This window comes from Xenopus laevis, chromosome 6L, assembly GCF_017654675.1.
Source record: "Xenopus laevis strain J_2021 chromosome 6L, Xenopus_laevis_v10.1, whole genome shotgun sequence".
Taxonomy (NCBI): domain Eukaryota; kingdom Metazoa; phylum Chordata; class Amphibia; order Anura; family Pipidae; genus Xenopus; species Xenopus laevis.
The window spans coordinates 164,022,392-164,049,376 of record NC_054381.1 but is presented as its reverse complement, the minus strand read 5'-3'; the positions used below and the strand labels follow the sequence as shown (position 1 = coordinate 164,049,376).

Genomic DNA, 26,985 nt, shown 5'->3' with positions numbered 1-26,985 from the left:
TTTTGTTTCGTACATACATGTATTGTAGATTTCCGTGCAATGAAGACAGACATGGGGAGCAGTAGGACAGATACTGGCCAGAGCAATGGTTAATACTGTACATTCACAGACAAGGAATTAACCCTTAAGTGCAGAACACACATCACACTGCACTATTAACCAATAAGCAGAAGGGAGATTAATACACTCCCCATGAGCCTCTTCTACACAATAGATGTGCACTAATACAGTATATATATATATATATTTATATTCAAGGTGCAGCACTACAGGAGCAATACAAAGTCCACTCTATGGCTGGTGCTGAATGATAAAGTCAGCCGACAATGAGCGGAGGGTTCTAGACTGTAACAGACAATGTCAGATGTTCCTCCACTGGTTCCGCCCAAGCCATGCTCTGCACCACTATATCCCTGCGCCGTGCAGTAGGGTGGGAGAAGCCAGACAAATGCATTCACATTCAGGGATTCTTGTGTAAGTGTCTGTGTGTGTTTGTATAAGTGTAACTGTGTGTAAGTGTCTGTTTGTGTAAGTGTGTAAGTGTCTGTGTATATAAGTGTAACTGTGTGTGTATATAAGTGTGTATATATAAGTGTATATAAGTGTGTGTATATAAGTGTGTATAAGTGTGTGTATATACTGTAAGTGTATATAAGTGTATATATAAGTGTGTGTTTGGTTCTTTATTTGTCCGTAGCATAAATAATGTAACAACTACACAGATACAAAGAGAAGAGAAAGCCTTGGGTCCCAGTGTAGTTAGTGGGTGTTTGATACCCCAGGGGTAGAGCTGGGGGAAGGGGCGGGGCACAATTACTGCTAGAGAAAGATCCAATCAGCATGGAGCTAATGAACGTAGTGGTTAAGGGAATGGACAGGTCCCAATATCCAGGGGATTATTCCTTCGCCTTTCCAATAATGGCCAGGATGTAGAGGAAGATATTGATGATATCCGTGTAGAGATTGAGAGCCGCAAATATATATTCCTCGGGGCTCAGAGACAACTGCTTGTTCCCCAAAATCATCTGAGTGTCCACAGCCAGGAACTATGGGAGAAAGACAAAATCAGAAGCATTTCTTATTGCACATTCCTGGCCCTTCTCATTGCCTCCTTGCAGCAACTCCCAGCAACTTATCCCCCCTTCTTACAGCAACTTATCCCCCTCCTTGCAGCAACTCCCAGCAACTTATCCCCCTCCTTGCAGCAACTCCCAGCAACTTATCCCCCTCCTTGCAGCAACTCCCAGCAACTTATCCCCCTCCTTGCAGCAACTCCCAGCAACTTATCCCCCTCCTTGCAGCAACTCCCAGCAACTTATCCCCCCCCCCTTAAAGCAACTCCCAGCACCAGCTCCCAAGTACATAATAAAGAATTAGTTTCCATGTTTTGGGTCAAGGCTACAGGGTACAAGTACACTCCTGACAATTCCGTGTTTCCTAGTTTGTGGAATAGTTGGGGTGAGCTTTGCCTTTCATGTTTCAGCACAATCAGTCAGTGGATTGTGGCAATTGGGGGGCTGCTGTTACTATAGAGTGGGATGGGGGCTGTGAAGTTATAATGCCAGAGACTATATTCAGTGTCAGTCCTGATAATGCCCCCCAAGGTCTAAGGTCCATACACAATGGGAAGAGCCTGACTGCACAGAGCCCTGACCTCAACCCAACTGAACCCCCTCTGGGATGAATGTGAACCCCGACTTCCAGCCTGTTCCCCAACATCAGGGCCCAGCCTCACTAATGCTCTTGGGGTCTAGGGGTCCATCCCAGAAGCACAGGGGCAACTTCCTATTAACCCCTTTGGGTTGGACAAATTAAAGAACAGGGGGTGCATGGGCTTCTATCATGGGAAGTAAATGAAGGGTTTGTAGAGCCGGATTCAAAACAGACCTAACTGGTAAGGAAGAGCCCCCCCCCTCCATTTGGCCTGAATTGATATTAAAGCAGCCCCCTTTTTCATTCACACAGACCCCTGAACTGCAACATTGTGTCTGTTAGAGGGGGTGCAGTGAGACAAGCAGCATTACTCAGTCATCAGTGAAATCCTATTGGAAACCCTACAAATCCTTGTTTTACAGCTACAATTCCATATCCCAATATCCCAGTGTCTGTGTGAGATTCAGCTCGTGCTTCCTTCTTCCTTATCCTCCCCTGCCAGTCTATACACTATACAAACCCTCCTCTCTCCCACATACAGGTAAGGGATCCCTTACCCAAAAACCCCTTACCCAGAAAGCTCAGAATTACAGGGAGGCATTGATAATAAAAGAGAACTTGTACTTGATCCCAGCTAAGCTGCATGAATCCCTATTGGTGGTAAAAGCATCTTCTTAGGAGAATTCACTTATCAGACTTCAGTTATGGAGAACCAAATGACGGAAAGATCTCTTATCTGGAAAAGCCCAGATCCCAAGTATTCTGGATAACAGATCCTATATCTGTATTTACACTTTGTGTAGTGACTGCAGCCTGTAGCATGCCACATAACCAGGTGCTCAATCACTACTATGGCCCCAGAAAGCTCTCACTGGAATATTCCAGCCCATATCAGACATAGAGTAGTTACTATAGGGAGGTAGGTACTCACACATGTGAAGAGCAGGGCACCCAGGGAGGCATAGACAATCTGCAGGATCTTGTTCCGGATAAAGATGCACAGAATGGAGAAGATGAGCAGCACAATGAGGCTCACCAGCAGGACCCCCATACACGACGTGAAATCATACTTTGTCTGCAATGACACACGGCTCAGTCAACTGATTATATTATTTTATCCACCAAGATACACGGCTGAACTCAAGCAACAAACCCTTTCTAATGGGGATAAGCTACATGATCAGAATATCTCATGGGATAACAGTCAGTACAGCGTGGAACTGAGGGGTGTAATGTGAACAGAAGGGTTAATCAGTGGAACTCAAGGAAGGAATGTATGAGAACAGAAGGGTTAATCAGTGGAACTCTAGGAAGGAAGGAATGTAATGAGAATAGAAGGGTTAATCAGTGGAACTCTAGGAAGGAAGGAATGTATGAGAACAGAAGGGTTAATCAGTGGAACTCTGGGAAGGAAGGAATGTATGAGAACAGAAGGGTTAATCAGTGGAACTCTAGGAAGGAAGGAATGTAATGAGAACAGAAGGGTTAATCAGTGGAACTCTGGGAAGGAAGGAATGTAATGAGAACAGAAGGGTTAATCAGTGGAACTCTGGGAAGGAAGGAATGTAATGAGAACAGAAGGGTTAATCAGTGGAACTCTGGGAAGGAAGGAATGTAATGAGAACAGAAGGGTTAATCAGTGGAACTCTGGGAAGGAAGGAATGTATGAGAACAGAAGGGTTAATCAGTGGAACTCTGGGAAGGAAGGAATGTATGAGAACAGAAGGGTTAATCAGTGGAACTCAAGGAAGGAATGTATGAGAACAGAAGGGTTAATCAGTGGAACTCTGGGAAGGAAGGAATGTAATGAGAACAGAAGGGTTAATCAGTGGAACTCAAGGAAGGAAGGAATATATGAGAACAGAAGGGTTAATCAGTGGAACTCAAGGAAGGAAGGAATGTATGAGAACAGAAGGGTTAATCAGTGGAACTCTAGGAAGGAAGGAATGTAATGAGAACAGAAGGGTTAATCAGTGGAACTCTGGGAAGGAAGGAATGTATGAGAACAGAAGGGTTAATCAGTGGAACTCTGGGAAGGAAGGAATATATGAGAACTGAAGGGTTAATCAGTGGAACTCTAGGAAGGAAGGAATGTATGAGAACAGAAGGGTTAATCAGTGGAACTCTAGGAAGGAAGGAATGTAATGAGAACAGAAGGGTTAATCAGTGGAACTCTGGGAAGGAAGGAATGTATGAGAACAGAAGGGTTAATCAGTGGAACTCTGGGAAGGAAGGAATGTAATGAGAACAGAAGGGTTAATCAGTGGAACTCAAGGAAGGAATGTATGAGAACAGAAGGGTTAATCAGTGGAACTCTAGGAAGGAAGGAATGTAATGAGAATAGAAGGGTTAATCAGTGGAACTCTGGGAAGGAAGGAATGTATGAGAACAGAAGGGTTAATCAGTGGAACTCTAGGAAGGAAGGAATGTAATGAGAACAGAAGGGTTAATCAGTGGAACTCTGGGAAGGAAGGAATGTAATGAGAACAGAAGGGTTAATCAGTGGAACTCAAGGAAGGAATGTATGAGAACAGAAGGGTTAATCAGTGGAACTCTAGGAAGGAAGGAATGTAATGAGAATAGAAGGGTTAATCAGTGGAACTCTGGGAAGGAAGGAATGTATGAGAACAGAAGGGTTAATCAGTGGAACTCTAGGAAGGAAGGAATGTAATGAGAACAGAAGGGTTAATCAGTGGAACTCTGGGAAGGAAGGAATGTAATGAGAACAGAAGGGTTAATCAGTGGAACTCAAGGAAGGAATGTATGAGAACAGAAGGGTTAATCAGTGGAACTCAAGGAAGGAATGTATGAGAACAGAAGGGTTAATCAGTGGAACTCAAGGAAGGAAGGAATGTAATGAGAACAGAAGGGTTAATCAGTGGAACTCAAGGAAGGAAGGAATATATGAGAACAGAAGGGTTAATCAGTGGAACTCTGGGAAGGAAGGAAGGAATGTACTGAGAACTGAAGGGTTAATCAGTGGAACTCTAGGAAGGAAGGAACATATGGAGAACAGTAAGGATTGTGAGGTCGTACTCCATGTTTGTGAGATGTTTTTATTTGAACTATATAGAGAGCCCAGCACTTCATACATCGGGTGTTTCTTTAGGGGAACTATCATAAGAAATGTAAATCTAAGCTTCCCCACACTTTCTTAGAAACTTAAATATAATCAATTCCAAATGTTGGACTGTTTCTGAAATAATCCTGTTTATCTTCATCCTCAGCATCTGCTTCTCTTCATTCTGTCTTCATGCAGGTGTTGGGGGTCAAATTGTTATTGACAGTTCGAGCCCCCCTAAAAGATATATTGGGTGTGTTTTCTATCAGATCTAACAAATAAACTGACTCTGGCACAAATTCTGCATGTAGAGAGACATGATGTCTACAGCTTCTAGGCAAAAGGGTTAGTACTGGACCCAACTGTCATTCAGAATCAGACTGTGACCCCTGTATGAACAGAGGAATGGGGAGAGTGAAAATTAACTTGATTGTTTCAGAAACAGGTCAGAATTGGTAAATGATTATATTTCATTTTCACCACAGTTCCCCTTTAAGGTCCTTTTTGTATTTTCCAAGATGGGAGACCGCATGGATCTCTGGTCGTGTCCCATAACGTGGTATGATAGGATGGAACCAATCGTGCTGTCCAATCAGATGTCAGATAAAAACAAGTTTTATTTCTCACACATCAAGTCTGTGATTATTCTGTGGGCACAGCAAGGACTTACCTGCATGGAGAACAGGACGACGGTGAAGCAAACGCCCGCCGTAATCCCAATGGCCATGATCACCGCATCCGTGTCGTAAAAACTGGCGATCATTCCCACCATGTACGACAGGCTGAGCGTCAGGATGGACTGAAAGGAAAGAGTGTCACATACGGGACAATATACAGAGACACGCCCCCTACTATCCTCCTGGCACCCATGCGAGTGACTAGCACTTACCAACACATTTGCCCTGGGCAGTAAATACATATTCATATACTCCTATGTAGTGTTATCAGAGCAGACAGTAACCCTTCCAACACTTTCCTCTTGTCTCTATATATTAGGTACCTATCTAGTGTTACCAATCCCTATTTATGTAGGGAAATGAGAGAGAGCAGACAGTAACCCTTCCAACACTTTCCTCTTGTCTCTATATATTAGGTACCTATCTAGTGTTACCAATCCCTATTTATGTAGGGAAATGAGAGAGAGCAGACAGTAACCCTTCCAACACTTTCCTCTTGTCTCTGTCTCTATATATTAGGTACCTATCTAGTGTTACCAATCCCTATTTCTGTAGGGAAATGAGAGAGAGCAGACAGTAACCCTTCCAACACTTTCCTCTTGTCTCTATATATTAGGTACCTATCTAGTGTTACCAATCCCTATTTCTGTAGGGAAATGAGAGAGAGCAGACAGTAACCCTTCCAACACTTTCCTCTTGTCTCTATATATTAGGTACCTATCTAGTGTTACCAATCCTTATTTCTGTAGGGAAATGAGAGAGAGCAGACAGTAACCCTTCCAACACTTTCCTCTTGTCTCTATATATTAGGTACCTATCTAGTGTTACCAATCCCTATTTCTGTAGGGAAATGAGAGAGAGCAGACAGTAACCCTTCCAACACTTTCCTCTTGTCTCTGTCTCTATATATTAGGTACCTATCTAGTGTTACCAATCCCTATTTCTGTAGGGAAATGAGAGAGAGCAGACAGTAACCCTTCCAACACTTTCCTCTTGTCTCTATATATTAGGTACCTATCTAGTGTTACCAATCCCTATTTCTGTAGGGAAATGAGAGAGAGCAGACAGTAACCCTTCCAACACTTTCCTCTTGTCTCTATATATTAGGTACCTATCTAGTGCTACCAATCCCTATTTCTGTAGGGAAATGAGAGAGAGCAGACAGTAACCCTTCCAACACTTTCCTCTTGTCTCTATATATTAGGTACCTATCTAGTGCTACCAATCCCTATTTCTGTAGGGAAATGAGAGAGAGCAGACAGTAACCCTTCCAACACTTTCCTCTTGTCTCTATATATTAGGTACCTATCTAGTGTTACCAATCCCTATTTCTGTAGGGAAATGAGAGAGAGCAGACAGTAACCCTTCCAACACTTTCCTCTTGTCTCTATATATTATTAGGTACCTATCTAGTGTTACCAATCCCTATTTCTGTAGGGAAATGAGAGAGAGCAGACAGTAACCCTTCCAACACTTTCCTCTTGTCTCTATATATTAGGTACCTATCTAGTGTTACCAATCCTTATTTCTGTAGGGAAATGAGAGAGAGCAGACAGTAACCCTTCCAACACTTTCCTCTTGTCTCTATATATTAGGTACCTATCTAGTGTTACCAATCCCTATTTCTGTAGGGAAATGAGAGAGAGCAGACAGTAACCCTTCCAACACTTTCCTCTTGTCTCTATATATTAGGTACCTATCTAGTACTACCAATCCCTATTTCTGTAGGGAAATGAGAGAGAGCAGACAGTAACCCTTCCAACACTTTCCTCTTGTCTCTATATATTAGGTACCTATCTAGTGCTACCAATCCCTATTTCTGTAGGGAAATGAGAGAGAGCAGACAGTAACCCTTCCAACACTTTCCTCTTGTCTCTATATATTAGGTACCTATCTAGTGTTACCAATCCCTATTTCTGTAGGGAAATGAGAGAGAGCAGACAGTAACCCTTCCAACACTTTCCTCTTGTCTCTATATATTAGGTACCTATCTAGTGTTACCAATCCCTATTTCTGTAGGGAAATGAGAGAGAGCAGACAGTAACCCTTCCAACACTTTCCTCTTGTCTCTATATATTAGGTACCTATCTAGTACTACCAATCCCTATTTCTGTAGGGAAATGAGAGAGAGCAGACAGTAACCCTTCCAACACTTTCCTCTTGTCTCTATATATTAGGTACCTATCTAGTGTTACCAATCCCTATTTCTGTAGGGAAATGAGAGAGAGCAGACAGTAACCCTTCCAACACTTTCCTCTTGTCTCTATATATTAGGTACCTATCTAGTGTTACCAATCCCTATTTCTGTAGGGAAATGAGAGAGAGCAGACAGTAACCCTTCCAACACTTTCCTCTTGTCTCTATATATTAGGTACCTATCTAGTGTTACCAATCCCTATTTCTGTAGGGAAATGAGAGAGAGCAGACAGTAACCCTTCCAACACTTTCCTCTTGTCTCTATATATTATTAGGTACCTATCCAGTGTTACCAATCCCTATTTCTGTAGGGAAATGAGAGAGAGCAGACAGTAACCCTTCCAACACTTTCCTCTTGTCTCTATATATTATTAGGTACCTATCTAGTGTTACCAATCCCTATTTCTGTAGGGAAATGAGAGAGAGCAGACAGTAACCCTTCCAACACTTTCCTCTTGTCTCTATATATTAGGTACCTATCTAGTGTTACCAATCCCTATTTCTGTAGGGAAATGAGAGAGAGCAGACAGTAACCCTTCCAACACTCTCCTCTTGTCTCTATATATTAGGTACCTATCTAGTGTTACCAATCCCTATTTCTGTAGGGAAATGAGAGCAGACAGTAACCCTTCCAACACTTTCCTCTTGTCTCTATATATTATTAGGTACCTATCCAGTGTTACCAATCCCTATTTCTGTAGGGAAATGAGAGAGAGCAGACAGTAACCCTTCCAACACTTTCCTCTTGTCTCTATATATTATTAGGTACCTATCTAGTGTTACCAATCCCTATTTCTGTAGGGAAATGAGAGAGAGCAGACAGTAACCCTTCCAACACTCTCCTCTTGTCTCTATATATTAGGTACCTATCTAGTGTTACCAATCCCTATTTCTGTAGAGAAATGAGAGAGAGCAGACAGTAACCCTTCCAACACTTTCCTCTTGTCTCTATATATTAGGTACCTATCTAGTGTTACCAATCCCTATTTCTGTAGGGAAATGAGAGAGAGCAGACAGTAACCCTTCCAACACTTTCCTCTTGTCTCTATATATTAGGTACCTATCTAGTGTTACCAATCCCTATTTCTGTAGAGAAATGAGAGAGAGCAGACAGTAACCCTTCCAACACTTTCAGCCTGTCTATTTCCTTTGCCCCATTGAAGAGAAGAGACAATATAGGAGGACAGTAAAGGTATATCAATATACAATTTCTTTGGTACACCACTTACTTTATTCAGGTGCATTCAGCTCCTCAGGCTACTTCCAAACCAGTCATTATACTTGATTTCTCATAGGGAGAAAGCACAGCAATAACTTTAAATAATTTATTCAGCAGAATGTGGCACAAGCTTTCGGGGGTCAACCCCTTCCACAGGTGCAATACATATCCAATGAACACAATCACATTAAATACCCTGAACGACACGTGACCCATCATGTGATACACTTTAACCCTTCCTTATACAATTCCAACCATTCATTTGTAGAACACAGTGAATATATGAATCCCACAGTACATGAAGTAAAAATGGAAAAGTTCATTGCCTGCAATATAACAATAAACACTATCAGTCACGCAAATCAAGATGTTACTTGTATCAATAAATATTGTATATTGACACATTATACAATTAATTAGAAACTATTTCTAGCAACCTGTATCAATTAATATTGTATCAAGTTAAGACTTCAGACACATTATATAATATGTTATAAAAACATCTTAAAACTTGAATATATTCCGATAGGCAAAAGGGAGCTGAATGTTATTATCCATGCTGCTTCACTCTGTAACAACTGTTTCCTTATATCACTTCTCACTGCCGTTCCCTATTCCAATAAAGTCCATTGTAATTGAAACTCTGTATGTTTATTATGAAAAAAATATTTGGCCACTGACATTTCTGAAATACTTTCCTTTTTGTTCTCACGTTCCTCTATATCAGGTACATAATTCCGTATACTGCTCTTATGTTCATTTAATCGAGTTTTTTATATATCGACTTGTTTGTCTTACATAGGGCAATCCACATGGAGATTTTATTCAATAAATAACTCCTGTACTGTTACAGGTAAAATGTCCATTTATTCTTATCGGAAACCCCTCTGTAGGATGCGCTACTGTTTAACCCCTCATACCATTACAGTGTGCTCATTCACCACATCTGAACGTACCATTTATTAGAGGCGCCAACTATCCAATATTCTAATCTTTCTGTAATATTTTATTTGATACCATCGGTCCTATCGATTTACCCTGTAACTTACGCTCATTAAACAATTTCCCCACTTCTCTATCCATCTTCAGTATACTCCAAAATTACAAACAAACAGCGTCAAGCGTCCAAAGGATGAAACAAATGGGATTCGAGATTTTTGTTTCCTCCCTTTTCTCCTTTCTCATTAATAACTTTTTCCGTTCCATTATTTTATGTTCCTGTTTAACCCCATTAAGTTGGTTACGATCATAACCTGTTTGTGTACATTTTCTTACCAAAGCCTTCGCTTCATGTTCAAACAAACCATCATTGGATGTAATGCGTCTAATTCGACCAAGAGGGAGCCATTTAAACACAACTTGATGACACTAATAAAGTATTACAATCTGTAGGTTTATAGTGTACTCAAGTTGATATTGCATTATTTAATACTTTAACATCCAAAAAGGCCAGTTCATTTTCAGACCATACAGAGGTGAATTTAATGGGATTATGTATCTCATTCAAAGTCGGCACCATTAAATTGATTTATGGTACCATCCCAAATTAGAAAAACATTCTCCATGTAGCACCAATAATGTAAAATATGTTTATTCCACATGGAGTTATTCATTATATAATTTCCTTTCAAAGTCATGAATAAAGGTATTTGCATAAAGGGGCGCCATATTTGCCCTTTAGCGCAGCCTACCTGTTGATCATTGTATTGCTTAAAAAACACAAAATAGTTCCTTGTCAATACAGGCAAAGTTAATTTCATGGCCCTTTAAATCCAATTTTGTTAAATATTGTCTTATGCATTTAATTCCTTCACTATGTGGATTTGTAGAGTATAGGTCTCATACATCCAATGAGCATAATAATAACTTCCTCTCCGGACACTTTCTGTTAATTTACCCAAATAATCTGTAGTATTCTGTATACAGGTATGTAATAAAGAAAAAATAGGATGACATATAACATCTAGATATATACCGAACGCTTGTAAAATAGATCCACATCCAGACACAATTGGCCTACCCGGGACTTTATCCAATGATTTTTACATTTTGGGCAGAATATATATATATATGGAATTTGCGGCCATTCAACAGTAAGCATCGAAAACAATTCTGTGTAATAAGACGATCTCTCACTGCCCCTTCAAGAAAATAATCAATTTGTTTCTTAAATAATTCAGTTGGATTAAATGTAAGCAGTTTACATTGGCTCTCATTACTAAGCTGCCTGTGCTTCAACAATGTAGGCATCATGATCTAGTAGAACTACAGCACCGCTCTTATCTGCCGATTGATTAATAATATCAGTGTATGACTTCAATTCCTGTAAAGCTTTCATTTCCATTTTAGACATATTATTATTCCTTTTTCCAACCTGATTATTTACCACTGCTGCAAGGGGCCACATCTGACCACACGTGCAAACATATCGATGCATTTTGGTGTATTACCCGGTATAAAGGAAGACTGTATGCCTAATTTTTCACTTTTTTTACAATAACCATACCGTGGCTCAATAACAATGGACTATATTGGAACAGAGAACTGCAGTGAGAAGTAATATAAGGAAACAGGTGTTACAGAGTGAAGCAGCATGGATAAAAAGATTCGACTCCCATTCGCCTATGGGATTTAGTAAAGGTTTTAATTTACCGGTAAGATGTTTTTTATAACATATTATATAATGTGTCTGAAGTCTTAACTTGATACAATATTAATTGATACAGGTTGACATAAATAGTTACTAATTGATTGTATAATGTGTTTTAAATTGGTACAATATTTATTGATACAAGTAACATCTTGATTTGCGTGACTGATAGTGTTTATTGTTATAGTGCAGGCAATGAACTTTTCCAAATGGAATTTTTTCTTCATGTACTGTGGGATTCATATATTCACTGTGTTATACAAATGGATGGTTGGAATTGTATAAGGAAGGGTTAAAGTGTATCACATGATGGGTCACGTGTTGTTAAGGGTATTTGTATTGACCACCGAAAGCTTGTGCCACATTCTGTTGAATAAATGATTTAAAGGTATTGCTGTGCTTTCTCCCTATGGGAGAAGTTGCCGCAGATGTAAAGATTTTTACAAGATTGTGTGTTATTGTAAGACTTGACACGATTGTTAAATGTAACATTTGTCCATTACAAGTGATATTGTCTATAGCTGAACGAGGAAACGGAGGAGCTGCCTGCTTGGCCCAGGAAACAATTGGACAATGGATACATTTCACTGTGACCGATGTAAGAAATTCGTTACATTTTTGGTGCCCCCCTCACCTCACAATTATTTGATGGATTTGACAGATTGCACAAAAATTGGTTGAAAAATCTTGACAACTATGGTCACTTATAGAGGAGAATGAGGAAGTATTTTTGGAAGAGGAGAGCAGGTTAGGGAGGGAGACCAATCAGAGACAAATAACAAGAGAAAATCCTCAGCACCGGGCAAGAGCTAAAATGAAAGCGAGGCTTAGTAGTGCGGCAGTAGTCGGGTCAGACAGTGCAGGAACATGATACTCACCAGGGCCACAAGATTCCAAGGATGGCGACGGCGGAAATCTCCGCAGCAACTGAGGGTGATGAGGGAGACGAAGAAGATTGCATACGAGAGATAATACGTCCACACGTTCCTTCTCACGTACAACTTCGCTTCATCCACAAATGTGAAAACAGCAACAAACGCAAAAGTGACCAAGAGCTGAGCCGTGAGCACCAGGAACACCTGCGGGTAAAGACAGGTAAGTACAGTAAGTACAGTGTCAGCACACAACATAGGGAAGGAGCACTGAACTGGATTTTCTCTCTTTATAGATATACAGTTGGCTCCATAACTTTTTTCTAATTTTGGTTCTGTATGTGACCACAATGAGGAAGTTAAAATGAAACAACTCAGATGCAGTTGAACTGAACTAATTCAGTGGGTTGAACAAAAAGATTGTATAAAAATGTGAGGAACTAAAGCCTTTTTTTAACACAATCACTTCATTTCAGGGGCACAAAAGTAATTGGACAAATGAAAAACTGAAATGTTCATGTCTAATAGTTGGTAGAAAAGCCTTTGCTGCAATGACAGGCTGAAGTGTTGAACTCATGGACATCAGCAGATTGTGGGTTTGCTCCTGTTTAATGCTCTGCCAGGCCTTTACTGCAGCCGCTTCTTTCACTTGCTCTTTGTTTGTGGCCTTTCTGTCCCAAGTTTGTTCAACCCACTGAATTAAAGCTGAAAGTCTGCAGTTCAACTGCATCTGAGTTGTTTCATTTAAACTTCATTGTGATAATGTACAGAACCAAAATTAGAGAAAAGTTGTCTCTGTTTTATGGGCCTAACTGTAAGCTCCTATTTGCACCACTCTGCCTGCCCCCCTCACTAAATCATAGTTGTTAATGTGGGGGAAGGCTTTAAGTGCACTCATACCTCACAGTGTAATACAAGGTCAGTATGGGGAGCATGTGTTTCACTCAAGTGGAACCTGAGAAAGGTAAATTATTATAAGATTATTATAAGATAGCTCAGGAGAGTCATTGATGATTTATTCCCATTCTACCTCCCAGTACTAGAGGAGATACAGATAACTGTAAATGAAACCTCTGCATCCCATGTCCTCCCTGTCCCTTTGTTTTTACAGGGAGCAGCTACACTGTATAGTCACAAATGAGTAGCAAGTATCTACCCCCCAATGAATGGCAGCGCCTATTCTACGCCCCATGATTTTACTCACCTTCCGAATAAACGCGCGGCGGATATTTTTATCATCCCAATGGCTGGTGGGAAAGTCCTGGTTGTCGCAGTAGGAGGGGGGCCCGTCTTCATTATACGTGGTGCTGTGTATCGGCGAGTCGAAATCTGACCAATAGAAAACAACCACTCAGAGAACAGAATACAATGGGAAGCTATGGAATTGGGAGAGAGATGGGATTAGAGCCAGGATTCTGGGAAATAAGAGTAAATCAGTGAGCAACACTCAGTCCAACTATATTGTCTCTACATCCAGTTACATAGAGCTGTATACAGGGGGTATATAAATCAGCTATACATCAGTACTGAGCAGTAAATCTATTAACTGAAGTCCAGCTGCATATAGATTTATACGGGGGGAGGGGGCATAGTGTCCCAGAATGACTGGGGGTCTATAGAAAATCTATTAGAGAGAATAAGCAACGGGCAAAGCTGCATTTGGAGCATTTCTCTGTCTCTCCTGGCAGAACTGCAGCAGTGCCATCAAGCGAGGACTCTCAGTAAAATGAGAAGTGCCCATGGGGGCCGTGTGAGAGGCAATGAACATGTGACAATGTAAGGGCTCCTGGGTGGGCTATTATTGGGTGTCACTGGGGCGCTATGTTAATTTACATGTATGTGTGTATTACATGTTTGCTCACATATCACATCCCCAGCACAATCCTTATCAATATATATGAGGGCTGGTGGGAATCTCTGCTCTCACGGTTTCCTGGGGGGGGGGGGGGTCAGTGTTGGGGTCAGCGGGGCAAGGCTATAGCAATGGGTATTGTTAGAATGGGGCCGAGTCAGTAGCAAACGTCTCTCACATCTGAACCTGCTGAGGAATCTCCACTGAATTATTGAACCCTCACATGTCAGCTGATGATTTCATTGGAGGAAAGATTGATGAGCTGGACAGGGATTGGAAGGAACGGGATGGAGATGGCAGAGAGGAAACAGTTATATAATGGCAGGGACTGGGGAGGGAGGGGGTGTTGTTGAGTAACATTACTTGCTGGGAGCACAGGAAAATGTGGAAGGGAAGGATACCGGGGGGGGGGGCAACTAAAGAGAGAGGAACCTTGTGCAGGTCCATCACAGACTGGATGAATGAACAGTAAAAGTGGGTTCTGTTTGTACTTGTTTTTTTTCAGAAGTTCCTCAACCTACACCCAACTCAATCCTGCTTTGAGTCACTGACACATTTCCCCTGCTCTGATTGGCTGATTCCAGCAGGAGACGACAATATGCAACACGGTTGTCATGTCCAAGGCAAACAAACTGCAAGAAGAGAACCCCCAATCTGCCCCCCAACACTCACTATGAATTGCTCATAAGGGCCCCATAGAAGGTCTACAGCTAAATATACCCACCATGTTGCAATGAAAGTGCAAATTAAAGCATCACAATAATCCATATGCTACAAATGAACACAGTCCAGCAGGAACAGCCAATAAAACATGTACTAAATACAATTTCACTTGTGTTTCCACTGGGGCAAAGAGCAAAAGTCACAGAGGATCAAAAACCACCTGATGTTCCAATAGCCAATCAGAATCTAGGTTCATACCCCAAGCTATGCTTACACCCCTCTGATGCTTTTCAGCCATGTTTAGAAGTAGTTTGCACCATTTTGCACTCTATTAGCACCACACTGCACTGTATTCTCTGGTACTTGGGTAATATTCTCTGCTCACATATTAATTTGGGATCATATGGTTACATATAGTTATGGCTCTAATTGGATGGGTCTGTGCTCCCAGAACAAATCCCTCCCCCATGTCTCTGTGCTCCCAACCCAGCCAAGTCCCTCCCCATGTCTCTGTGCTTCCAGCCTGAACAAGTCCCTCCCCATGTCTCTGTAATTCCAGCCTGATCAAGTCCCTCCCACGTCTCTGTGCTCCCAGACCAAGTCCCTCCCACATGTCTCTGTGCTTCCAGCCTGACCAAGTCTCTCCCACGTCTCTGTGCTTCCAGCCTGACCAAGTCCCTCCCACATGTCTCTGTGCTTCCAGCCTGATCAAGTCCCTCCCACGTCTCTGTGCTCCCAGACCAAGTCCCTCCCACATGTCTCTGTGCTTCCAGCCTGACCAAGTCCCTCCCGATGTCTCTGTACTTCCAGCCTGACCAAGTCCGTCCCACATGTCTCTGTGCTTCCAGCCTGACCAAGTCCCTCCCGATGTCTCTGTACTTCTAGCCTGACCAAGTCCCTCCCACATGTCTCTGTGCTTCCAGCCTGACCAAGTCCCTCCCGATGTCTCTGTACTTCCAGCCTGACCAAGTCCCTCCCACATGTCTCTGTGCTTCCAGCCTGACCAAGTCCCTCCCCATGTCTCTGTACTTCCAGCCTGATCAAGTCCCTCCCACGTCTCTGTGCTCCCAGACCAAGTCTCTCCCACGTCTCTGTGCTTCCAGCCTGACCAAGTCCCTCCCGATGTCTCTGTACTTCCAGCCTGACCAAGTCCCTCCCCATGTCTCTGTACTTCCAGCCTGATCAAGTCCCTCCCACGTCTCTGTGCTCCCAGACCAAGTCCCTCCCACATGTCTCTGTGCTTCCAGCCTGACCAAGTCTCTCCCACGTCTCTGTGCTTCCAGCCTCACCAAGTCCCTCCCACATGTCTCTGTGCTTCCAGCCTGACCAAGTCCCTCCCCATGTCTCTGTACTTCCAGCCTGATCAAGTCCCTCCCACGTCTCTGTGCTCCCAGACCAAGTCCCTCCCACATGTCTCTGTGCTTCCAGCCTGACCAAGTCCCTCCCCATGTCTCTGTACTTCCAGCCTGACCAAGTCCCTCCCACGTCTCTGTGCTTCCAGCCTGACCAAGGCCCTCCCCATGTCTCTGTACTTCCAGCCTGATCAAGTCCCTCCCCCATGTCTCTGTGCTTCCAGCCTGACCAAGTCCCTCCCCCATGTCTCTGTGCTCCCAGACCAAGTCCCTCCCCCATGTCTCTGTGCTCCGAGCCTGACCAAGTCCTTCCCCCCAAATCCCTCCCCATGTCTCTGTTCTTCCAGTCTGACCAAGTCCCTCCCCCATGTCTCTGTACTTCCAGCCTGACCAAGTCCCTCCGCCATCTCTCTGTGCTCCCAGACCAAGTCCCTCCCTCATATGTCCCGACGCCCTGCTCTCATTTGAGCCTAGACACTGATCTGAGAGGATGTCTCTGTACCTCTGATGACATTTTTAAGAGGTAAAAAAGCAATAACCACACTTTTTGGGGAGCACAGTACATTTAGAGGATGGGGGGGATATACTGAGGCTGACACAATTGATCTTCTTTAAAACTCACCGCTTGATTGGGAGGAGTAGCCCTTCTGTCCATAGGGGGGCTGCTGGTAGGGCCCACTGGGATAAGGTCCTTGGTTGTAAGGAGGGTAAGGAGGCTGCCCCATTGGGACATTTTGTGGGTAAGGAACTGCATTGGGGTATGGAACATCACTGGGGTAAGGAGCAGTATTGGGGTAAGGAGCAGTATTGGGGTAAGGAGCAGTATTGGGGTAAGGAGCAGTATTGGGGTAAGGAGCAGTATTGGGGTAAGAAGCAGTATTGGGGTAAGAAGCAGTATTGGGGTAAGGCCCAGGCGCATATGTGGGGGGAGGAGCAGGATCCTGTCCTACAGGGTATGGGGCGCTGGAGTAGGGATCCCCAGTAACCAGGAAGCTCTTTTCATGTGACATCCTCTCCAGATGGTAGTCACCGGCCCGATGAAAGATCTCTGGGCTTAGAAACAGCCAGAAATGGCCCCAACAGGGAAGATTCCAATGTCTCTGGAGAAAAAAAACATTGAGAGATTTTTTATTTGCTTCCTGGTGTATGTAAACTACAAGTCCCATAGTGCTCAGCCACAGGGCCACACTCCCCCATCAAGGTCTCCCACTGAGTTCACACATACAGTGCAGTGTATAAAGTACTCAAGTAACATCAGTGGTATGATGGATACTATTCCCATTATCCTCCTGATTAGAAATAAAGTACCCCTTTATTCTCCATGATTCATTGGATACAATCCTATAACCCCTCTCCCCCAATGACTGCGAATAAAGTACCCCTGTATTGTCCATGATACAGTGGATACAATCCTATAACCCCTCTCTCCCAATGACTGGGAATAAAGTACCCCTGTATTGTCCATGATACAGTGGATACAATCCTATAACCCCTCTCTCCCAATGACTGGGAATAAAGTACCCCAGCAATCTCCATGATACAGTGGATATAATCCTATTACCCCTCTCCCCCAATGACTGGGAACGTTCCTGGAGAACAATTGCCTCCCTTCTATAGCCAAAGATCTTTAAGCTCTGTCCCATTGAGCCCCCCAATATATCAGAGTTCCACTCACACCCCTCCCAGAAGGAGCATATTCTCTGCATGGCTGAACTGGTTCCGCTGCTCATTGAGCCCAATCACACTTGAGTGTCAGCTCAGTGGGTGTGAATTTGCACAACGGGGAGAAAGAAACAGATAAAGCGCAGAGACATCACAATATTTTGTCACATCCCAATACTAAATGAACTAAATACGCTGTGACATCACTCATTTAAAGGCAATGACAAGTGAGTGATGTCACTAGGCCAAGCAAATGAGACCGCAGCAGTGGGGTGGATTTAGGGCTCCAGCACCCGCACCCATGTCCTTGATAAACGTATATATCGTGTGGGTCCCTGATCACATGTTGTGGAAGATTATTGACTCCGGGGCACTGACCAACGTGTGGCTCATTTCTGTGCCAGTGGGCAAGTGATCCATCCCAGTCTGTATGCGGCACACCGACAAAGTGATTTCGTTATGTTTGTCACATTTATTGGCTCCAATTCAAGTAGACAAAGGCAACGTTTGGGCCTCACAGGGCCCTTTATCAAACCTTGAAACGTTGCCTTTGTCTACTTGAATTGGAGCCAATAAATGTGACAAATCATAATGAATTCAGTTTGTCAGTGTGCCGCACTGCTGTGGACTTTCTATGTGATTTTCCTAACGAGTGGCAGGTTGGGTAATTTACTGCTGAGCACCTGATTCCTAAGGGAAATACACAGAGGTAAAGCACTTCAACATTGATTGGCTTTAATGTCAGCACAGACCAGGCCCAAAAACTGTGGCCAAAATCTGCCCCACTAGTGACGTGACAACGGCTGCCATTAAAGTCGAGGGCAATTTGGAGTAAAATAACCTTTTCGTTGTGACTTTCTCTAGGGCCACTTTCCCATAAGCCTCAGTCACAGGGCCCCACTCTCTCCTCATCTGCACAGACCTGTCCTGCAGGGAAACGGATACCCCCCGCCTTATTGTGTGTCAGTGTGTAAATGTGAGTGTCAGTGTGTACATGTGAGTGTCAGTGTGTACATGTGAGTGTCAGTGTGTACATGTGAGTGTCAGTGTGTACATGTGAGTGTCAGTGTGTACATGTGAGTGTCAGTGTGTACATGTGAGTGTCAGTGTGTACATGTGAGTGTCAGTGTGTACATGTGAGTGTCAGTGTGTACATGTGAGTGTCAGTGTGTACATGTGAGTGTCAGTGTGTACATGTGAGTGGCTGTGTGTGTGTTTGTGCATCACTTAGTGTATGTGTCTAACTGGCTGAAGATCTATGGCATCTTACAGTAGCGCATTTGCCTCAACCCACACATTGCCTGTCCTGTGTGTGTCTCACTGGGAGTGTTCCAGTGAGTGAGTGTGTCAGTGAGTGAGTGTGTCAGTGAGTGAATGTGTCAGTGTGTGTGTGTCAGTGAGTGAATGTGTCAGTGAGTGAATGTGTCAGTGAGTGTGTCAGTGTGCCTATGAGTGAGTGTGTCAGTGAGTGAGTGTGTCAGTGAGTGAGTGTGTCAGTGAGTGAGTGTGTCAGTGAGTGAATGTGTCAGTGAGTGTGTCAGTGTGCCTATGAGTGAGTGTGTCAGTGAGTGAGTGTGTCAGTGTGTGAGTGTGTCAGTGAGTGAATGTGTCAGTGAGTGAATGTGTCAGTGAGTGTGTCAGTGTGCCTATGAGTGAGTGTGTCAGTGAGTGAGTGTGTCAGTGAGTGAGTGTGTCAGTGAGTGAGTGTGTCAGTGAGTGAATGTGTCAGTGAGTGTGTCAGTGTGCCTATGAGTGAGTGTGTCAGTGAGTGAGTGTGTCAGTGTGTGAGTGTGTCAGTGAGTGAATGTGTCAGTGAGTGAATGTGTCAGTGAGTGTGTCAGTGTGCCTATGAGTGAGTGTGTCAGTGAGTGAGTGTCAGTGTGTGAGTGTGTCAGTGAGTGAATGTGTCAGTGAGTGTGTCAGTGTGCCTATGAGTGAGTGTCAGTGAGTGAGTGTGTCAGTGTGTGAGTGTGTCAGTGAGTGAATGTGTCAGTGAGTGTGTCAGTGTGCCTATGAGTGAGTGTGTCAGTGAGTGAGTGTGTCAGTGTGTGAGTGTGTCAGTGAGTGAATGTGTCAGTGAGTGTGTCAGTGTGCCTATGAGTGAGTGTGTCAGTGAGTGAGTGTGTCAGTGTGTGAGTGTGTCAGTGAGTGAATGTGTCAGTGAGTGAATGTGTCAGTGAGTGTGTCAGTGTGCCTATGAGTGAGTGTGTCAGTGAGTGAGTGTGTCAGTGAGTGAGTGTGTCAGTGTGCCTATGAGTGAGTGTGTCAGTGAGTGAGTGTGTCAGTGAGTGAGTGAGTCAGTGAGTGAGTCAGTGAGTGATTGAGTGTGTCAGTGAGTGATTGAGTGTGTCAGTGAGTGATTGAGTGTGTCAGTCAGTCTGTGTGTCAGTGAGTGAGTGTGTCAGTGAGTGAGTGAGTGTGTCAGTGAGTGAGTGAGTGTGTCAGTGAGTGAGTGAGTGTCAGTCAGTCTGTGTGTCAGTGAGTGAGTGTGTCAGTGAGTGTGTCAGTGAGTGAGTGAGTGTGTCAGTGAGTGAGTGAGTGTCAGTCAGTCTGTGTGTCAGTGAGTGTGTCAGTGAGTGTCAGTCAGTCAGCGAGTGTGTCAGTGAGTGAGTGTCAGTCAGTGAGTGAGTGAGTGAGTGAATGTGCAGGTGTCAGACAGACATATTGGGGTGCGAGTGCAGTTTCCCGGGATACAGACAGGGAAATCCGTCCAGTCACGTATATATAAATTCTTCCCTTGGCCACAGGAGCTGACACTCTAGTCCCGCACCAATACTCACCTCAGTGTCCCGAGAGGCCGAAAGCGAAGCAGGAAAATGATCAGAAGCAGAGTCTGCAGCTAATCCTCTTCTCTATCTCCTCAATCTCTCACGCCCCGCCCCCTCCTCTCAGTCTCTGCGTCACGCGCTGGAGCTGCCGAGTCACAGGCACGTGACTAGAGGGAAATTCCCGGTTCCTTCCAGCTCGGAGTAATGGGTTACTGGGACAGAGGGAGGAGTGTTAGCGCCTCTCACATAGGAACAAGCGGTACCGTAATGTTTGTATTGCGCTTCCCTTTGTACTTTTGCTCTGGCCGTGTAACCATTAACTACGGGCAATGTAATGGCACAGCCGGAAGCAGTTGGTACATCCTGTTCAGCCAGAACTCGCTTCAACCTGGCGCATTGATACCCTCAGTGGTACTGCCTCTGACGTCATATCCGGGATGCTAAGAAAGTCGTTAAAAAGGAAAAACCCGCAGGACTATTTTTGTATCTTAATGTTGGATTATATTTATAACTTGTAACTGTTACACGTTACTTACGCTTTTATTTACATCTGTAGCTCATGTTGTTTTAGGGTGAGCTCGTGTCTGGCCCAATAGAGGGACTTTTGTCTTTATTTTGTTTCCTTTATAAGAACTTGAAGTGTCACTAATAAATATCTCTGAGCAGTGACCTGTCTCTATTTCACTTTACATAAGTCTGTGTGTAATTATATGTGTGTATTTATCTATATATACGTATAAGTTTATAAGTGTGTGTAATTATATTAGTGCCTGGAGGAGAGACAGAGGAGAGAGGAGCCTGGGGAAGAGACAGAGGAGAGAGGAGCCTGGAGGAGAGACAGAGGAGAGAGAAGCCTGGGGAAGAGACAGAGGAGAGAGAAGCCTGGGGAAGAGACAGAGGAGAGAGGAGCCTGGGGAAGAGACAGAGGAGAGAGAAGCCTGGGGAAGAGACAGAGGAGAGAGGAGCCTGGGGAAGAGACAGAGGAGAGAGAAGCCTGGGGAAGAGACAGAGGAGAGAGAAGCCTGGGGAAGAGACAGAGGAGAGAGGAGCCTGGGGAAGAGACAGAGGAGAGAGAAGCCTGGGGAAGAGACAGAGGAGAGAGGAGCCTGGAGGAGAGACAGAGGAGAGAGAAGCCTGGGGAAGAGACAGAGGAGAGAGAAGCCTGGGGAAGAGACAGAGTAGAGAGAAGCCTGGGGAAGAGACAGAGGAGAGAGAAGCCTGGGGAAGAGACAGAGGAGAGAGAAGCCTGGGGAAGAGACAGAGGAGAGAGAAGCCTGGGGAAGAGACAGAGGAGAGAGGAGCCTGGAGGAGAGACAGAGGAGAGAGAAGCCTGGGGAAGAGACAGAGGAGAGAGAAGCCTGGGGAAGAGACAGAGGAGAGAGAAGCCTGGGGAAGAGACAGAGGAGAGAGGAGCCTGGGGAAGAGACAGAGGAGAGAGAAGCCTGGGAAGAGACAGAGGAGAGAGGAGCCTGGAGGAGAGACAGAGGAGAGAGAAGCCTGGGGAAGAGACAGAGGAGAGAGAAGCCTGGGGAAGAGACAGAGTAGAGAGAAGCCTGGGGAAGAGACAGAGGAGAGAGGAGCCTGGAGGAGAGACAGAGGAGAGAGAAGCCTGGGGAAGAGACAGAGGAGAGAGAAGCCTGGGGAAGAGACAGAGGAGAGAGAAGCCTGGGGAAGAGACAGAGGAGAGAGGAGCCTGGGGAAGAGACAGAGGAGAGAGAAGCCTGGGGAAGAGACAGAGGAGAGAGAGGAGCCTGGAGGAGAGACAGAGGAGAGAGGAGCCTGGAGGAGAGACAGAGGAGAGAGGAGCCTGGGGAAGAGACAGAGGAGAGAGAAGCCTGGGGAAGAGAGAGAGGAGCCTGGGGAAGAGACAGAGGAGAGAGGAGCCTGGGGAAGAGACAGAGGAGAGAGAAGCCTGGGGAAGAGACAGAGGAGAGAGGAGCCTGGGGAAGAGACAGAGGAGAGAGAAGCCTGGGGAAAAGACAGAGGAGAGAGAAGCCTGGGGAAGAGACAGAGGAGAGAGGAGCCTGGGGAAGAGACAGAGGAGTGTGAGGAGTGGGGACTGCAGACCAGAGGGAAGCCTGGGGAAGAGACAGAGGGAGAGAGAAGCCTGGGGAAGAGACAGAGGAGAGATAAGCCTGGGGAAGAGACAGAGGAGAGAGGAGCCTGGGGAAGAGACAGAGGAGAGAGGAGCCTGGGGAAGAGACAGAGGAGAGAGGAGCCTGGGGAAGAGACAGAGGAGTGGGGACTGCAGACCAGAGGGAAGCCTGGGGAAGAGACAGAGGGAGAGAGAAGCCTGGGGAAGAGACAGAGGAGAGAGAAGCCTGGGGAAGAGACAGAGGAGAGAGGAGCCTGGGGAAGAGACAGAGGAGAGAGGAGCCTGGGGAAGAGACAGAGGAGAGAGGAGCCTGGGGAAGAGACAGAGGAGAGAGAAGCCTGGGGAAGAGACAGAGGAGAGAGGAGCCTGGGGAAGAGACAGAGGAGAGAGAAGCCTGGGGAAGAGACAGAGGAGTGTGAGGAGTGGGGACTGCAGACCAGAGGGAAGCAGTGACCTGTCTCTATTTCACTTTACATAAGTCTGTGTGTAATTATATGTGTGTATTTATCTATATATACGTATAAGTTTATAAGTGTGTGTAATTATATTAGTGCCTGGAGGAGAGACAGAGGAGAGAGGAGCCTGGGGAAGAGACAGAGGAGAGAGGAGCCTGGGGAAGAGACAGAGGAGAGAGAAGCCTGGGGAAGAGACAGAGGAGAGAGAGGAGCCTGGGGAAGAGACAGAGGAGAGAGGAGCCTGGGGAAGAGACAGAGGAGAGAGAAGCCTGGGGAAGAGACAGAGGAGAGAGGAGCCTGGGGAAGAGACAGAGGAGAGAGGAGCCTGGGAAGAGACAGAGGAGAGAGAAGCCTGGGGAAAAGACAGAGGAGAGAGAAGCCTGGGGAAGAGACAGAGGAGAGAGAAGCCTGGGGAAGAGACAGAGGAGAGAGGAGCCTGGGGAAGAGACAGAGGAGTGTGAGGAGTGGGGACTGCAGACCAGAGGGAAGCCTGGGGAAGAGACAGAGGGAGAGAGAAGCCTGGGGAAGAGACAGAGGAGAGAGAAGCCTGGGGAAGAGACAGAGGAGAGAGGAGCCTGGGGAAGAGACAGAGGAGAGAGGAGCCTGGGGAAGAGACAGAGGAGAGAGGAGCCTGGGGAAGAGACCGAGGAGAGAGAAGCCTGGGGAAGAGACAGAGGAGAGAGGAGCCTGGGGAAGAGACAGAGGAGAGAGAAGCCTGGGGAAGAGACAGAGGAGTGTGAGGAGTGGGGACTGCAGACCAGAGGGAAGCCATAATGAAGCACCATTGCTATGGTGGTAATAACATTGTAGAGTTATAAAATATTTGTAACTGTAAATATTTTTTTAGGTTAATTGTAATCATTTATGTGGAGAGACAACGTTTCTGTTGGTTATTCAGACTGAGCTCTGATATATTTGCCATTTACCTGACCATTTCCAACATTATCCCCTTGGGGCAAATTCATTACCATTCCAGATGTATTACCATTTATGACACAGTGTCTGGGGCAACACTAGAGGGAAGGAACATATCTCCCAGAATGCTCTACGAGACGCAGCACATGGGAAGAATAACAGAGGCTGAGTGTATTGAATCAGCTACTGCAGGTGCTGGGAGTGAAGAGTCTTACCTTGGGGAGGGGAACAGCCCAGGGGAAGTCGGAGTCAGTGAGGTACATGGTAAGTGTGGAGTTGTGTGCAAAAAACTCTGTTGTAGAGGGATATACGGACTAAGTACACTAAGTAGGGTAAAAGTGCTGCAATGAGTAAGGCCAGGCGGCCAGTGGTTATACATGGAACAAACTAATAAAAAGCAAAGACATTGAAAAAAGTATATAAGGAAGCTAACCTCTTTCCATATGGGGTCCGGGTGCTCATGCTCCAAACCCTCAGCAATGGGAGAAAATACATACAATACCGGAAAATAGAGCTGGCACTACTCCGGTACCCCAAAAATATGATCAAATTAAGTAGAATCCAGGAGTCTCAAAATATTGGTAAAGTAGTACAAAAAAGTTTTATTGCATCTTGTATAAAAAATAAAAGCCTGACGCGTTTCGTGTCCACACAGGACACTTAACCATAGGCCTATGATTAAGTGTCCTGTGTGGACACGAAACTGTTGAGACTCCTGGATTCTACTTAATTTGATCATATTTTTGGGGTACCGGAGTAGTGCCAGCTCTATTTTCCGGTATTGCAGGCGGCCAGTGGAGCAGGTTGTTCTAATTCATGAACAAAATCTGTAAGTTACTTTTATTACAAGTTACTGAAAACTCCCTTGTGAATAAAACAGGCGGATTTCTGTTTAAAGTTTCCTGAATGTCGCTGCCTTTTTACTTTGACAAGTTATTATTAAGGCTAACCTGATCATATCACATATCACACATAAGGGCTTGTTACATAGGCACATGCACTGGGCAACTTGTGCTCTTCCCACATTGAGTTGCACCTAAAATCACTTTCAGTAAAGGAACTGGTGTGCCAATGTGCTCCGTGCACTTCTGTATAATTACATTCAATGCAAACACAAACTTGGGGCCTGCTGACACCCAGCACTGTATAAACTCAGGAGCTACTGTCACCTCCTGACCTACAAAACTGTCCCCTCCTGACCTACAAAACTGTCCCCTCCTGACCTACAAAACTGTCACCTCCTGACCCGGCTGCAGCTCCAGGCTCCCTGGGTGCCACAAATTAAAGCCACAGTGCAGTTCCACCTAAAGAATCTGGCCAGACATCATTCACTGATGTGAGGGAACACCAGAAATAATGACACCAGCCAGACTGTGAAATGTTGTGCAACTACACCTGATTTATGCAAAGTGTATGTACAATTGTTCCATTTTCATGAATCAGATGCACTTGCACATTAGCATCCCTATTGCACACGCAGTGCATTGTGGGGAAAACATTGCAGATGCTTCCGAAATTGAGATTTTCTCAGTCCATCTCCAGATATAAATGAGCCCTTTAGCATTTATATCATTTCTATTGGGACAGAACTTCTCCATAAAGTGCATTTAAAGACTGGGCAAATTACACCTGGACACTAACCCATGGAACCAATCAAATGTTTGCTTTCATTTTATACATTTGGGGGTCTCTTTATTATGCAGTGTGAGAAGTGGAGTGAAGCATTACTGGTGATGTTGTCCATAGCAACCAATTAGATCTTTGCTTTTGTTATCTAACTGTTATCTAATTGGTTGCTATAGGCAATATCACCAGTAATGCTTCACTCCACTTCTCACACTGCATAATAAATAGACCCCTTGATTGTAAGCTGTATGGGGCAGGGACCTCTTTTCTACTGTATAACATGAGTGATACTCAGAGTTCCCTGTATAACTCAGCCTGCAGCCTTGTGCCTTTATATGGTCACAGAACAACCTCTCAGTGACTTCTAATATCCTTATCATTTACAGTAGGGGGTACATTATCCCTTATAATACATGAGTGATACTCAGAGTTCCCTGTATAACTCAGCCTGCAGCCTTGTGCCTTTATATGGTCACAGAACAACCCCTCAGTGACTTCTAATATCCTTATCATTTACAGTAGGGGGTACATTATCCCTTATAATACATGAGTGATACTCAGAGTTCCCTGTATAACTCAGCCTGCAGCCTTGTGCCTTTATATGGTCACAGAACAACCCCTCAGTAACTTCTAATATCCTTATCATTTACAGTAGGGGGTACATTATCCCTTATAATACATGAGTGATACTCAGAGTTCCCTGTATAACTCAGCCTGCAGCCTTGTGCCTTTATATGGTCACAGAACAACCCCTCAGTGACTTCTAATATCCTTATCATTTACAGTAGGGGGTACATTATCCCTTATAATACATGAGTGATACTCAGAGTTATAAAGAAAGAATTGTTCAGTGTACCTTCCTAAAAAAGCAATACGTTTTCCGAACGAAAGAGGTGTGATTACCAAAATAATGTGTTATAGAAATGAAAAGAAGTAAAACCCCTCTCTATTCAATGGACCACCAATTAGAGAAAATTCAAGTATCTGTGCAGCAGTGTCAAAATTAACAGTTTCAATTGATTGGTTAAAGGTTACTAACCCAGTGTTGCTTCAATTATTGGGCAGCCATTGCTGGATTACCCAATAAAGTGCTATGTACTAGGTGCTAATAATTCATCAGCAATTAAAAACCATGTAATAGGATTAATTAATATTGTGCTATAAAGTGCTAGTGCTTCAAATTAAATTAAGGAGTTGACTTAAATAACCAGGATTAAGTTGACCCAGGTGAGATTAAAGTTAATTCATTATTATATATCACACATTAAA

General features: G+C 44.5%; 1 protein-coding gene across 2 annotated transcripts; it reads right to left on the bottom strand.

The window, feature by feature from the left end:
* grina.L (glutamate receptor, ionotropic, N-methyl D-aspartate-associated protein 1 (glutamate binding) L homeolog) lies at positions 1-21,206 on the bottom strand. 2 transcript variants are annotated; one of them, XM_018266265.2, is made up of 7 exons: positions 20,638-21,206; positions 16,818-17,295; positions 13,533-13,657; positions 12,335-12,535; positions 5,385-5,513; positions 2,585-2,728; positions 1-1,046 (listed from the first exon to the last, which is right to left on the bottom strand). In XM_018266265.2, exons 2-7 carry the CDS (start codon positions 17,203-17,205, stop codon positions 897-899), a joined length of 1,137 nt encoding a protein of 378 aa, XP_018121754.1. In that variant the 5' UTR covers positions 17,206-17,295; positions 20,638-21,206; the 3' UTR covers positions 1-896. The 2 variants fall into 2 exon arrangements, with proteins under 2 accessions (XP_018121754.1, NP_001080331.1); NM_001086862.1 differs by lacking the exon at positions 20,638-21,206 and having other exon boundaries at positions 6-1,046; positions 16,818-17,288.
* Between the last annotated feature and the right edge of the window lie 5,779 nt (positions 21,207-26,985).